Source organism: Euprymna scolopes, chromosome 14, assembly GCF_053919585.1.
Source record: "Euprymna scolopes isolate OS-2025 chromosome 14, ASM5391958v1, whole genome shotgun sequence".
In the NCBI taxonomy this organism is placed as follows: domain Eukaryota; kingdom Metazoa; phylum Mollusca; class Cephalopoda; order Sepiida; family Sepiolidae; genus Euprymna; species Euprymna scolopes.
The window spans coordinates 46,564,602-46,582,188 of NC_136495.1; the positions used below are offsets into that span (position 1 = coordinate 46,564,602).

Genomic DNA, 17,587 nt, shown 5'->3' on the forward strand with positions numbered 1-17,587 from the left:
AATAAAAATAAATAAATATAAAAAAGTTGTTTTCTTACATTTATTCATAGTAAAAAAAAAGAAAAGCAAGTAAAAAAGTTGAAAAAAAATAAATAAATATAAGAATTCTTATATATTTTTTTTCATAGTAAGAAAAAAAAAAATAATAATAAAAGAAATGGAAACGAAGGTTCAACAAAATGTCATAAAGTAAAAGTCAGGAATTATAAGTGGTATACAGATGTTTAGTTATGCCCTCTACACATCTTCAAATATCACCAGGCAGCCCCTTTTAACTCTTACTGCTACAGCGTAACCCATTTACTTACACTGTTCATTTCATTTAACCATGCTTGCGCAGAACAATGACATTTTAAACAAATGAATTTCAGGTAAAAACACTATTATGCACTTACGTGTCATGTCGAAATTAGTATAAATTCCCAAAATTATGAAAAGTGACCCGGTAGGTGTGCTAGATCTAGTTTTCACTAAAAAAAATCATAGACACTAGCGGTCAGACATATTTTTATTTAATGGCGAATTTCAAGGAAAGCAAGGGAGATAAGTCGGTTTGTCATACAGAATTGATCGCACAACTCTTCCACATTAAAACATATGATAAAACTCGATGATTCGATAAATTATATTTTAACTTGTAATTACTTTTCTATTGGATCATTTTTCATAATTTTTGGAATTTATACTAATTTCGACATGACACATAAATACGTAATAATGTTTTTACCTGACATGCATCTATTTGAAATCCCATTATACTGCACAAGCACCTTTGAATCAACTATTCAAGTCATTCTTAAAAGTCATATCTTTTTCATTTTTTTTGTGTGTGTGTGTGTGTGTGTGTGTGTGTGTGTGTGTGTGTGTGTGTTTTAGTTTACACACGTGCTGTCACTTTCTGCAATTACTACATGTAATTCCTACAGCTATGTACCTAGAAAATGAAGCTATTGAATCTGGCATAGCTATATGGGGCAATAAGTTGAAAGAAACAATCTTAGTAGAAGTTAGTGTCTCTAATGATGCTGGATTAAACAAAGCAGAGAGTGAAAAAGTAATAAAACATCAAGGTTTCATGTATGACATGAAAAGAAACTGGAATCTTAGGAAGATCTCCATCATTCCAGTAATTTAAGGATCAAATGAACTGATGAAAAAGAATTTAGTGGCAGCATTAACTCCGGGAATGGCCAAAAAGTTGGTGTCCACTGTAGTAGAAAGCAATAATTCCAAATTTAAACCTATAAGCGCTGATAATCGCTGGAAAAAATTTACGAATAAGTGAAAAATAAAATAAGTAAATGGTAGGGGCACCATTGTTCAGGTCTACCATTTCTTTCTTTTTTTAAAATTATTTTGCAATCTGAAAGTTATGTGTGTTTTAAAGGTTCTAAAAGGGTAAACGTGTCTAATAGCTGACCCTAATTGGATTGCTAGACGTTACTAAATATTTGAAGCCAAGTCTTTCAGAAAAAAGGCCAAAAAAAAAAAAAAAAAAAAAAGAAAGCAAGATTGATAACTATAGCCAAATTGAAAAAACAAAGCTAAACTCTTCACTGTGTGTGTGTGTGTGTGTGTGTGTGTGTGTGTGTGTGTGAGAGAGAGAGAGAGAGAGAGAGAGAGAGAGAGAGAGAGAGAGAGAGAGAGAGAGAGAGAGAGAGATATTGTTGAGCTGGATTAAATCCGACGATATTAAATTAAATGGAGGTGGAAGGACCTGAATACTCAACGTTTCGCTTCCACCTCCATTTTATTTTATTTATTTATTTTTATATATATATATATATATATATATATATATATATATATATATATATATATATATATATATATATATATATATATATATATATATATATATATATATATATATATGAAATGCGTCAGTTTGAAACATCACCAATCTACACGTAATGTGTTTAATGATTAAAAAAAACGATCTCAAGGGCTGTGTGTGTTGTTTTGATAAAGACGTCGTCGACGACAAGGAAGGAGATTCTTATAGTGGACAGCGTGCATCTTTTGTTGCAAACCTTGCGATACTTTGGTCCAGAGGGGAAATTCTGCAAGTCATTTTATTCTATATGGAGATGGAGATAAGTTCCCATTGAAAGAATTTTATAATTCCTCTTTGATACCCTCATAATATTTATATATATTATATAAAGAGGAATTATAAAATTGGCAACTCTAGCCTATAATTGCTACTCGTGCCCCCCCACTGCCCTCTGTCAACTTCAGTTCCCAACCCATGGTCCGTGGACCCAAAGTAAGTCATCATAGTTGCTATTGCGTGCCTCTCCATTGTATAGCACAGATTGACTAACGTACCTTGCCAGTATCAGTCTATGATTGTCCTGATTTAGACGTGAAAAGCAAGCAAGGCCAACAATAGTTTTTTCTCGGATTTACTCGCACATAACCAGTCAATGTCATTAAACCATTTGGATTGGAACGAACGAGTTCTAACCTTATTCACCAATAAAGGAGTTGGGCGGCCAACTTTGATAATTTCTCGCTTCTCGACTACATTTCTCTGGCCGAACCATCTATTTTTGAATCCATTTTGAATAACATTGACCGAGTTATTGGTCGTGCCGGGCACGAGTGGCACTAGTCCCATCTCCGCCCCTGCCTCATATATATATATATATATATATATATATATATATATATATATATATATATATATATATATATATAATTTGGGGGGGAATTAGACCTAGTCTAAAGAGCAGAGTTTACTTTAATGTATTCCTGACAAACCGCCCCTTTAAGTAAGACACTCTATCAAATCTCCAATACTAATGATTACTACAATACTATCTCACTGATTACTGTACATGCAATAACCCTTATCCCTGAGTGGCCTCCGGGTGGTGACCTCCATGTAAAAAAAAAAAATGTACTAATACTATTAAAAGAAAAAGACAGTGCTCTCTGTAATGTAGATATATAATAAGCTCGATAGGTATGGTTATCCTTGAGCTATTTTAATATTGAGTAAAATGATTCATTATTTTGCTAATGAGGAGACTTTGTTGAAATATAAAAAATATTTTTATAAAATTATTGTTCAAGACATATTGTCTATTTCAATAAAACATCGTTTCCGAAACGATCGTACAAACTATTGATTTTGTTTGTTTTTTCCTTTTGAAACTGATTTTCAATTAAAAAATTATGAATCCTTTTACTCAATATATATATATATATATATATATATATATATATATATATATATATATATATATATATATATATATATAAACACAGAGAGAGAGTTCCTTTTTATCTCTCTATCTTGTCAGAATACTATTTCTTTTATTCTTATCATAGATAGATAGATAGATAAGAAATAATTGATCACAGGTCAAAGTTTAGTAAACTTTATGAAACCACTCAATCAATAAGGAAAAAGAAAAACTCTTTTCATCATAGTATTTCGAAGCTTAATGTTTCTCATCAAAAGAAAAGAGCAAGGTTATATAAACACAAAAATCTGGCATGAGAACATTAGCCTAAAAATAAAAATATACTATAGGTATCTAGAGGCTGAATAGATAATATAAAATAGAGATAAATAGAAGAAATATAAAAGAAAAGAAAAGATTTATAGGGAGAAATATATAAAAAATATTATAGAAAAATCAAATAATAATAATAATAATAATAATTGGCAAAAATAAAGATACAATAAAATGCAATAAACATAATATATATATATATATATATATATATATATATATATATATATATATATATATATTATGCAATGCATGGCTGACTGTCACCGAGATTATTCAGACTCAGTTACTTGCCCTTAGATTTTTTACAATCATTGCATTTAAACAATAGCAATTTTTACCCAATTTTCACAAAGTACGAAAATTCTCAGTGTGAAAACTAATGTACATTTTTTTTTCAAGTGTTATTTTAGGGAAATAAAATGATTTTCAAGAAATAACTCAGCAACAAACTTGTATAAATATTTCGATAAACAAATGTTGAACAAAGGAAAAAAAAATGGCCCCCAAAGAACAATATCATTAAAAATGGCCTCATGCTGTTTTGACAAGATGTGAGAAAAAGCCAACAAGAATTTTTTTTTTTTTTTCATGAAATCTGATATTTGTTTAACCGACAACTTTTCAAGATTTTAAGTTCACCTTCTTTTTTTTTTCTTTATTTATGTGCTTTTTTTCTTTTTTTTAAAAATTTTTGTGGCAAGTTTTAATTTAAAGTAGCTGAAGTACCTGTTGTTGCCAAGTCAAAAGTTACAAAGTAATCATTACTATTAGCGACATTAATTATTTTAAAGGAAATATCGTTGGGAATTAATTAAAAACAATTTATTTTGCTTTCTCTATTAGGACCTGCACCCACTTCTGTTCTAGTGGTATCATCAGAATAGCAAAATTACTGAACAACCTCAGAAACTTTGCTATCCATTCATACTTTCTCCACATCTGAATTCTCATCCGTTTCCATTATCTTCCACTTTTTTATACGTAAACTGGTTATTCTCTCTCAACCTACTAATAATTCCACTGCACTTTTTGTAAATTCATTAATATTTTGTATTTTATTCAGCTTTATTCTGATGTGAGATATTGTGAAATGTCCTTTATATGTGTAGACTTAATTGAATCGCAACAGTTATTAGATGTGTCTTTGTAGTGAACATGTAATGATTGGATAACAATGTTTTTATTAAAATCACTATGGTCCTTTTTTCTTTTTCTTTTTGTGGTGGTACCCGGCGTCCCGGGTGTGGTGAGGTGTGTGTGAGGTAAATAAAACAATAATACAATAATAAACGAACGAAAAAATGGCATAAATAACCCTGTTTAAAAAATCGGAAAAACGAAAAAAAACAAAACAAAAAAAAACAGCGAACGTGATGGAAAATAATGAATAAGCGAACAAAAAAAAATGGCGTAAATAACCCTGTTTAAATGTTAAAACTTCTTAAAAAATCAGAAAAACAAAAATTAAAAAAAAACAGTGAATGTGATGGAAAAATAAAAAAAAGGGAAAATAATTATAAACGAACGAAAAAATGGCATAAATAATCCTGTTTAAATATTTAAACTTTAAAAACCAAAAAAAAAAGTCCAATATGTTGGCGCGAACGTGCAATCTTAAGATAACGATGCTGTCACTAAAACCACTGGTCTACGATCACATCAGTAAAATAACATCGTTTTTTTTTGCATTTAAATTAATTCAAGAAAGAACATTTTTTCGCGCATGCGTGTTTAGCTAAATTGTCATGAAGGAACGATTTTTTGTTACCCTCCTTCATTGGGAACGTCAATTTCTATAGGAAATAATTTACCGTTTTTTACTAATCTTCACATATTATTCGACCAAGACATCGCCCTTTCAGATGGTACCAGTTTCGACCCGGTCCAATGCAGCTGAGAAAGGTTTTAGGTAGGCATGCATACATGCATACATACATACATACATACATACATACATACATACATGCATACATACATACATGCATACATGCATACATACATACATACATACATGCATACATACATACATACATACATACATGCATACATACATACATACATGCATACATACATACATACATACATACATGCATACATACATACATGCATACATACATACATACATACATACATGCATACATACGTACATGCATACATACATACATACATACATACATACATACATGCATACATACATACATACATACATACATGCATACATACATACATACATACATGCATACATACATACATACATACATACATGCATACATACATGCATACATACATACATGCATACATACATGCATACATACGTACACGCATACATACATACAGGCATACATACATACATACATACATACATACATGCATACATACATACATACATACATGCATGCATACATACATACATACATGCATACATACATACATGCATACATACATACATACATACATACAGACATACATACATACATGCATACATGCATACATACATACATACAGACATACATACATACATACATACAGACATACATACATACATACATACAGACATACATACATACATACATACATACAGACATACATACATGCATGCATGCATACATACATACATACATACAGACAGACATACATACATGCATGCATACATACATACATACATACTTACATGCATACATGCATACATACATACAGACAGACATACAGACATACATACATACATACATACATACATACATACATGCATACATACATGCATACATACATACAGACATACATACATACATACATACAGACATACATACATACAGACATACATACATACATACATACATACATACAGACATACATACATACATACATACAGACATACATACATACATGCATACATACATACATACATACAGACATACATACATACATGCATACATACATACATACATACAGACATACATGCATACATACATACATACATACATGCATACATACATACATACATGCATACATACATACATGCATACATACATACATACAGACATACAGACATACATACATACATACATGCATACATACATACATACATACATACAGACATACATACATGCATACATACAGACATACATATATACATACATACAGACAGACATACATACATACATGCATACATACATACATACATACATACATGCATACATACAGACATACATGCATACATACATACATACATACATGCATACATACATACATACATGCATACATACATACATGCATACATACAGACATACAGACATACATACATACATACATGCATACATACATACATACATACATACAGACATACATACATGCATACATACATACATGCATACATACAGACATACATACATACATACATGCATACATACATACATACAGACAGACAGACATACATACATACATACATACATACATACATACATACATATATACAGACTTTTATATTCTAGATGAGTTCTTTCTTCTTTTTTTCTGTTTATGTAATAATAAGTCACCACTTGTCAAGGCCCAAGGGTCACTTCCGGTAACAGTTAAAGCGATTTTGAGATGGATGATGTCACCATGAAGGAATGGAATCAATGGCTGAATGGACAGAAATTACTTAAGAAGAACTGAATATTCAAGAGGTGAAAGCGAGTCATAACAATAATTGAGAACACACTCAAAATTCCAACTCTCAGTATATTTGCTTCTTTATAGTGTCAGATTATTTTCTACTTTTCATTGTATTCTTTGATTCAAGCTATAAATTTTAAATTTTATTTGAAAAATGATCATTTTAAATTAAATTTAAACTAGAAACATATATATATATATATATATATATATATATATATATATATATATATATATATATATATATATATATATATATGATGAAAATAATGGAAATAGTATTCCGACAAAATAGAGAAAATAAAAAGGAACAAACCGTATTATGTGTTCATCAACGTTTCGTCTTTATTTCGTCTTTATTTCATCCAGAGGAAGTCTCGAAATAAAAACGAAACGTTGATGAACACATAATACGGTTTGTTCATTTTTATTTTCTCTCTCTCTCTCTCTCTCTCTCTATATATATATATATATATATATATATATATATAAATTAGTGATGGCATAATCCCAATATTTTTCCTGATTAAGATACATTTACCAATTATATTCTGAATTTCTGATTCTAACAAAATTATTAATTTCAATTATTACAAAATATCTAAATATTTAGCTATAGAGTTGCTGCTGTTAATCTCACCCGCTACTTAATTGGCTGAAAAATGCGAAGCTCATTGTTTGTTTGTTTACAAATAGGCGATTTGAGCACTATAAAAGTGGTGGCGGGTGTCTATTTAAATAGACATTCCGACGAGTTATTTACGGGCGTCAATTCCATGGTCGTGGGAGAACTGCCGACTGTCAACACGACGGTTCTAGGTTCAATCTTTGGCTTGGGAGAGATGCTAGTCTAGCGGCACTGATGAGTTGTGAATTGCCTTAAAACCCCATGTAATATGTGCACATATTTTTATAAACGGAAAAAAATACACTTGTGTGGGGTGATCTATAGATTTTAGTTTTATTAATAGTTTAAAATCAATAAATATTTATTATTTTATCATTAGTATCAGCAATGTAAAATTAAGTTTTGAACAAAAATAAACCAAAAGAAAAAAAACAAAAGAATTGTTTTTGACATTGGAAAATTGGCACAAATTTTCCCGAATCCGATACTTCCAAATGTTTTGATTTTTCTTATTCCCAATTGTGATTAATCATCCTAACAGGAATAAAATTCCAATTTATTCAGCGACTCATTTATTATTAAATTTCTACCTATCACATTCATCTTTTCTCGCTGATCTTATTCTATACATTCTCTCTCTCTCTGTTTATTAACAATCAAAACTAGTAAAGAAAGGAAAAGATAAAAAGAATTGAATAAATATTATAAACGAAAGGAAATATCATTGCAGACCGTAATACTATTTAACTCATAATTGGAGAGGAAAAAAGATAAAGTCAGTGAGAGAGAAACAAAAAAGATATTTAGTAACTGGGTATTTACTTTCTTTACACCAAAGATCTAACTTCTATATGAAGATGTGACACAAGATCAGAAGGTGGGGAGAATCAAGCCAGCTCTCCTAAAGAAGCAGCTCTCTGGCATATTTAAATTCAAAAATACTTTGGAAGTTCTGTTGGCATTCCCCAGTCGGGCGCCTAAGTCAGTAAGCAATAAACTTACTCCACCACAAAGAGAGGAGGCAATGCGTTAGAGGATAAATCTCCTAGGCTACCCAGGATTAATGTGTTAAGCCAATGGATAAAAGGGCCACAAAAACAGCCCAGTTTCTGCCAGATTGATTGTCGAGATCAGATCCTCGATTGGCATGTGTTTACTATCAGCACTGGATGCCATACACATAGCACCAACAATAGTATTCACTTATTTCCCACCTTCGCAGGGAGATGTGACAAGATTAGAAGGCAGGAAGAATAAGTCAGCACTCTTTAAGAGGCATACTTTGGCCTATTAAAAATTAGCTGAGCAATTTGTGAGCATTCTCCGGTTAGGGCGTTTCAGGATATTAGCAATAAACTTACTCCACCCCAAAGAGGAGAGGCAAAGTCTGGTAGGATGAACCTTCTAAGAAATCTCAGGACTAATACCACAGCCCAACACATAAAAGGCCACCAAAATAGCCCAATACCCATTAGACTGATTGTCAAGATTAGATCGTACACTCTCATGGGTACGCTATCGCAGTTGGATGTCAAATAAATAACGTCATTGCTGGCGTGACGGTTAGACATTGTGTCTGGGTAAGTATTTAGTGTGTCTGGGTAAGTCTATTTATTGTGTCTAGGTAAGTCTATTTATTGTGTCTAGGTAAGTCTATTTATTGTGTCTGGGTAAGTCTATTTATTGTGTCTAGGTAAGTCTATTTAGTGTGTCTAGGTAAGTCTATTTATTGTGTCTGGGTAAGTCTATTTATTGTGTCTAGGTAAGTCTATTTATTGTGTCTGGGTAAGTCTATTTATTGTGTCTAGGTAAGTCTATTTAGTGTGTCTAGATAAGTCCATTTATTCTTGAAACAAGGTAGATAAGACTTAAGCATGTTTTTAATGAAAATAGCTGTAGACAAGGCATGAAGCCACTTTGTGTAAGAAACTAAAAAAATAAATAAATAAGATAAAATAAAATAAATACTATATCAAAGTAAAAAACTATCCCACTATAAGAGTGAGAGGTATAGATTTTAACCCCAAAAAAGTAATTCTTTCCTTTTTGTCAGAAACATCATCCATAAAATAAAAGGACTAAAGGAAAAAATAAGAGAAACGAGAGATATGAAGCTGTTTAAAGTAAACCCAAGGTCCATTTTTTACTCTCCTAAGGATTACACCATTTGCCATAATATTGCATTCCTGTGCCTGTTTTATGAGAACTTCAACAGAATGTCGTCAAGGGAACTTGTTGCACTTGTGCCCCCCTTTAACGTTCCTGATCTACATTAATGATCTTCCAAATCATATCCTTACATCATTTGTAGACATTTATGCTGACGACACTACCATTTATAGTACCACATCTAAGACAGTAAACGAGCAAGTTCTCTCCAATTCTCTCTCCTCTGATCTTGAGCACGTAGTACAATGGGGAAAGGAGTGGCTGGTTACTTTTAATGCATCTAAAACCAAGCTTCTCTCTTTACATCATCAACATTCTAATCCACATTTGTCATCAATTGAAATGAATGGCTCTCGTCTTCAGGAGGCCTCAAGTTTTGACAAGCTTCTGGGCTTGACCATTACTCCTGATCTTAAATGGAACACGTATATCAAATCTGTTGCCAAGGCCGCTGGAAAAATGGTGGGATCTTTCTATCGATCCAGTAGATATCTCACTGCTGATGCTATTCTCTATCTATATAAGAGCCAGGTACGTCCAAGGATGGAATACTGTTGCCACATCTGGGCAGGAGCTGCTAGAAAGGACTTGTCCTGCCTTGATAGAGTTCAAAATAGACTTCGTAGCCTCGTAGGAGATGTCCTTTTCTCCTCCTTGCAACCTCTATCTCACAGAAGAGATGTTGCGAGTTTGTCTCTGATGTATCGTTATTTTCATGGAAAGTGTTCAACTGAGCTTCAATCTATGGTCCCCCCTCGCCAAACTTTCACAAGAAACACTCGTCTGGCTGTAAACACTATCAATAATTTCCCCCACTCTTTATCTGTCCTAAACCTAAACGTAGATTCCATGAACAAAGCTTCTTTCTTAGAACTGCACGCCTGTGGAATTGTCTTCCGTTTTCCTGCTTTCCGGCTGACTACAATATGGTTGTGTTCAAGTCTAAAGTAAATAAGTTCTTGATGAGCCGTTCCATATAAGTTATTAAATTTACCAAATTTTCATTACTAATGATTACTATATTGACCAATTTCTACTGTACACTCTTTAACCCTTATCCTTGAGTGGCCTCTGGGCCTTGATAATGTGGTGATGCCTTTGTAAAAAAAAAAAAAAAAAAAAAATATTCCTGAACAACTCAACAAGCAGCAAAATCTCACACCTTCAATGCATAGGTTTCAAGACACCAGAAATCTTTCTACTGTAATATATTTTTCCTCTTAAACCACTTGCCTCTAGAATTCAATCTGTTCTCTTGTATCTCTGACTCTACCAACGTGTAGAAATTTAAAAGCAATGTAAATAAACATTTCAGTGCACTATTCTCCACTTCGGCCCCCCCCCCACCGCCCAATAAATCTGGCCCCTTATTTCATAGTAACTCCTTAGGTCTCAGTGGAAACATGCCTTGTTTGGGGTGAGTAAAAGTTAAAAAAAAAGAAATGGAAAATTACTCTTATCCTTGAGTAGCCTTTGGGTTTTGATAAATGGTGCCCATTATATATATATATGTATATATATATATATATATATATATATATATATATATATATATATATATATAGTAATTTATAAAATATATATGGCGATTATATATTAAAAAAAAAAAAAAAGGAGGAGAAGGTCTGCCTTAAACCACTAACCTAGTTCTAAAACAGATCCTTTGTTCGATAAAATGCATGCCCATTGGCTGATAGGAAGGGGTGCGGTGGATATTAGAAAGCTTATTGGCTAACTAAAATCCTCAACAGAAGAGGACCATATAAAAACGAGAAACAACCACAGAATTCGCGCATAAGCCTGACGAATCCTAGAGTGAATGAAACGCTGAATATTCAGTGTAGCTTAATTGCCATATATATTTTATAAATTATTAACTAGCTCTACCTACGTATTGAGCACTTTTGAAGTAAATACTTAAAGTTTACGCATAAATCTATACTTTCGTATATTAATTTTATGTGAGTAAATGAAGTAGTTATATATATATATATATATATATATTAAAGTATATCTTACTCTACTTTGGTGTTGAGCACTTTTGTATAAACCTCGTTAAACTCTTTGGATGTTTTACCTCTAAAGAGTATTAACCTGGAATAATTATATATATATATATATATATATATATATATATATATATATATATATATATATATATATATATATATAATTATTTCAGGTTAGTATTCTTCAGAGATCCAAAGAGTTTTGTGACACCCTGTACTGATGATTCCCGAAAGGATGAAACATTAGTGTCCGTGGGTATTTAATAATTATTATAGTAGATAATTATGTCAGCCTCTTTAAGAAAATCGTTTCTTAGCATTTAGCACTTTCAGTTGAATTAAATGCAGTCAATTAAGCTCTTATGCGCAGATCATCATATAGTGATTAGATCACTCTGACAGACGTTAAAAAGCATTTAAAAAATCAACATTTAAATTAAAGAGCATTTCTCGTGGTTAACGGTAGCCGAATGAATTGGGTTCTTTGCTAATGAAGCCAGAGATGGCTTCTGTTGCCGGGTTCAAATCTATCGACTGGTGCTAATCGTGATACACAGCACTGACGATTTCCAAAAGGATGAAACACTAGTGTCTGTAGGTATTTAATAATTATTATAGTGAATAACTATATATATATATATATATATATATATATATATATATATATATATTTACATAGGCATCACCACTTATCAAGGCCCAGAGACCACTCGAGCATAAGGATTAAGAGTGTACAGTAGTCAATTGGACAATACAGTAATCGTTAGTAATGAAAATTAGGTACATTTGTTAACTTAAGTGGAATGGCTCATCAAAAACTTGTTTACGTTGGACTTGAAGACAATCAGATTGTAGTTAGCTGGAAAGCAAGAAAACGGAACAGTGTTCCACAGGCGTGCAGTTCTAAGAAAGAAGCTTTGTTCATGGAATTTACATTTGGATTTAGGCACAGATAAAGAATGGAGGGAATTATTGATAGTGTTTTCAGCTAGACGAGTGTTTCTTGTGAAAGTTTGGCGAGGGGGACCATAGATTGAAGCTCAGTTGAGCACTTGCCATGAAAATAACGATAAAGCAGAGACAAACTCGCAACATCTCTTCTGTGAAATAGAGGGTGCAGGGAAGAGAAAAGGACATCTCCTATGAGACTACGAAGTCTATTTTGAAGTCTATCAAGTCAGGACAAGTCCTTTCTAGAAGCTCCTGCCCAGATGTGGCAACAGTACTCCATCCTTGGACGTATCTGGCTCTTATATAGATAGAGAATTGCATCAGCAGTGAGATATCTACTGGATCGACAGAAGGATCCTACGATTTTTCCAGTGGCCTTGGCAACAGATATGATGTCCGTGTTCCATCTCAGATCAAGAGTAAAGGTCAAGCCCAGAAGCTTGTCAAAACATGAGGCCTCCCCAAGACGAGAGCCATTTATTTCAATTGATGTCAGATGGGGATAAGAGCATTGATGATGTAAAGATAAAAGCTTGGTTTTAGATGCATTAAAAGTAACCAGCCATTCCTTTCCCCATTGTATCACATGCTCAAAATCAGAGGAGAGAGAATCGGAGAGAACTCGGTTGTTTACAGTCTTAGATGTGCTACCATAGATGGGAGTGTCATCAGCATAAATGTCAACGAATAATGTAAGGATGTGATGTTGAAGATCATTAATATAGATCAGGAAGAGAGTTGTGCACAGGATGGACCCCTGAGGGACACCAGCGTTAATACTGTGAGCTTCTGATTTCTGCCCATCAACTACTACTCTTATGAAACTATCAGAAAGAAATGATTTAATAATTGAAAAGACATTTCAAGCTATACCATAGTGAAGTAAACCTTTATGCCATACCCTATCAAAGGCCTTAAATATGTCAAGAGCAATTGCCCTAGAAAGGTTGCCTCCGTCGAGATTCGCTAATCCTATGAGATATAACTGTAAGTAGATCTGCTGTAGATCTAGCAGAACGGAAACCATATATATATATATATATATATATATATATATATATATATATATAGTAGTATCGAGCACTGTCAAAATAAATACTGAAAATATTTACATAAAATTTATGTAGATACATAATAATAACTCAGTCTCTCTCTCTTTGTCTCTCTCTCTCTCTCTCTCTATATATATATATATATATGTGTGTGTGTGTGTGTGTGTGTGTGTGTGTGTGTGTGTGTGTGTGTATATAAAACAACCCGAGTTCAATTTCTAGTATGTTATCCATTTTTATCTTTTCAGCCAGACGTTTAGAGAAAAATTCTGTGATATTTGCAAACTGTAATTTTATGAAAGAGGTTCTTCAAACAAACAAACAAACAAACAAACAAACAAACAAAAAAACTTCTTACATAGTCATTCCGTCTTGGATAAATTCTTTTTCATATAGAATCCGATTTTCTTCCGTAGTTTTATCTCCTCTGATTCCGGCTAACCAATATGTAGGCATCATTCCTTTACCCTGAAAGGATAAAAAAAAAAAAAAAAAAAATCGTTGTAAAACATAAAATCCATTTTTATTAGTGTCATACAGCACTTAAACAAGGATCATTGAATCGTCTGATTTTCCTATAAATAGAACGAGAACTACCGCGATCTCACGAGACTTGCTAGTTCAAGCATTGCGATTGCTTGATTACTCTGTTCAATTTGTATATTTTCTACATGTAGTGTTAACACTTGTTGGGCTTTTCCTTTATTATTTTCTCTATTAACCCTGTTGTATGGATTCCAACTTTATAATTAGATTTGTAGAGAAAAATTAATTCACAATTAAAGATTATTCGAACTATTATTCTTGACTGTATTGACATGCAGAAGTCTAAATGTAATGTGAACATACATATTGCTGCTCAACTCCCTACATAGTGTCCCGGTAAATAACCCCTCTTCTCTTGAACGCTAACAATCTACTCCTTCCAACCTATCCGCCACTAAACTCCCACATTGCTCCGCATCTGTAGTGGAATCGCTAACTTCCAGCCCCTTAATCCCTCACATGCAAACTGTTTTAATAGCCATCACTAAACATCTATACATTTCTACCTCTAAGGCATGCATTACAGCTCATTCCTATCCAGTAAGGGACTTAACAGCCTATGCACACAAAGGCAGGTACTTAACAGCCAAAGTACTCAGAAACAAGAAATATTGTCCTAGATAGTATCCTCTTACGTCCAAATTGCACTGTGGCTTGTTTGAGGTGAAGATGAGTTTATAAAAAAAAGTGTGGGTTCGATGAAAGTGTTTCTGTCGAACAAACATGGCACACCTAGGTTTTCAGTTTGTCATCTCCAACATGGAATCTCTGCTGAACTATGTGAGAACGAATATGGAAACATGATATATTTGTCATATCTCTGCTATTATATAAAAAAGAAGTGTGTCTGTATGTGTCTGTGTGTGTCTGTGTGTGCCTGTGAGTTTGTTCCTTATGGACTCTAAAACGGCTCGGCCGAGTTTTATGAAATTTCACATGAAGGTACTTTATGTGCCTGACAGTGTTCATAGATATGTCTTGTATCGTAATGTCTCCAATAAGTATCGATAATCGATAATGGGAATAATCTGATGAAAGAAAGAACAGGCTATTTTGACCAAAGTTAACACCTTATACAGCCTAACATCACAAGTGTATCTGAAAAGTTTTATTACCACACAAAAGTATATATAAAATCAACAGTAGATTCCTTGATATGACAGAGGTGCATTAGAAATTAATGTTTCTGTTTAAAGCACAATTGCACCATGATACTTGACCGTTTCATTTTAAATATAAATTCAAGCCATTATCACCGCACAAGCAGTAAAGCCACGCACATAAAATAAACAGTAGGTTATTTGATATGACAGAGGCACGTTTGAAATTAATGTTTCTGTTTGGAGCACAATTCAAGCATGATACTTGACTTTTGTATTTTAAACTTTAATTAATGTCATTATGTATAAAAATAATTTTATAAAATCAGCAGTAGGTTCTCTACAGTGCAATGTAGACTACAATGTATTTTGGACTAAGTCACTGCGGAGAGGCATGTGAAGCTTCCTCCTGATGCCCCGTGATAGGTCCCTAATCAATTAGGCAATCAACTGATTTGATTGAAAAAGGGCGATTTCACCGATTTCAATATGGGAGCTTGAAACATTCATTGATCATTATTCAATCTCGGGCAACGTCGGGTCTCCTTGCTAGTGGTACCTAAATAAGTAGAATATGATCGTCTTTTTCTGGTAAAAAAAAAACGAAAAAAAAAAAAAGAATTAATGAGAGATCACGGGATGTGCTATCGATATATAGCAATTGCTAAATTTTTCCATTAACATTTTGTTTAGTAAATATTCTGTGAGTATTTTACTAGTACGGGTTGAACCTCTCCCTCTCTCTGCAAAATGAAACCTATGAAATCGTTAACAGAATTCATAATCCAACCACATTTAGTACAAACAAACTGCTGACAAAGTTTCAGTGATGAATGTCCAACAGTCTTTGTTTTATCAATGTTAAATGATATCTGAGGATACTTTAATGTCTGTCTCATCAGTAACAGGTGGGATCCTAAATGGGCTTCTCACTCATCAAGTTATAAGACCTCAACTGACTATCTCAAAGATAATATCTAGTAAAACAATCCCAGACTAGTCTTGGACTCAACAGAGACATCACAGACCAAATCGACAATGCAAAAAGAAGATTGTGTCAGAGTTATTGACAATGTTGCACATCCTATCCAAGTGTGCCTTTTAGGAAAGGTCGATTTTCCCTCATACTTTTTTGATTTTCTGACTTTTTTGACAACAATTTACATGAAGAAAAAAAAAACTGTTTTGTTAGTGATTCATGGCAAATATTGGCCTGTGTTGTTGAAAGAAAATCGATTTCGTTAATTTTTATATTTAATCCTAATCAATATTTTCTTTTAGTAATAAATAAAGTGGATGAATTTTATCCTCACAATAAGAAGTTATAATACTGCCACTCGAATCACCGAGTACTAATCAATAATCGATAATTCATTTGGTATTAACTGGTGACAGAAAAGGAAAAGAAGTCTGAATTTGTCCATTTCACTTTCTTTTTCTCCTTCCTTCCTTTGCCTCTCAACTCTCTCTCTCTCTCTCTCTCTCTCTCTCTCTCTCTCTCTATATATATATATATATATATATATATATATATATATATATACAAAAGTGAAAGTATCTGTCTGTGTGTCTGCGTATCTGAGTGTCTGTCTGTCTGTGTACATTTCCCTATGCAATAACTCAGTCAACTTTCAGTCTACAGACTCGAAATTTGATATACAGGGTAGTGAGATGTGGAAAAATCTTCGTAATCGGTTTTCGGCCAGAAATTTGGCTGTTAAGGGGTCAAAATTCAACGATTTGACCTTTGAGAACTCTACCAAACTCCTCCGCTAATTTTGGGTCTAAACACTTGAAATTTTAGATATAGGTTTCTTGGACATGGATCTAACTTAATAACTTGATTCGAACTCAAAACAATAAATGTTAAGGGATCATAATAGGGGTCAAGGTTTTAAAAAATTGACCTCAGCGGTCTCTACCAAATTACTAAAGACAATTTCTGGTC

General features: G+C 32.8%; 1 protein-coding gene across 2 annotated transcripts in view; it reads right to left on the minus strand.

The window, feature by feature from the left end:
* LOC145292971 (soluble guanylate cyclase 88E-like) overlaps positions 1–17,587 on the minus strand; it is a 233,096-nt gene that overhangs the window by 806 nt on the left and 214,703 nt on the right. For both annotated transcript variants that reach the window (XM_080139206.1, XM_080139205.1), the window contains one exon: positions 14,352–14,461. In XM_080139206.1, coding sequence (XP_079995332.1) covers positions 14,352–14,461 — 110 coding nt within the window. The remainder of the gene's footprint in view (positions 1–14,351; positions 14,462–17,587) is intronic.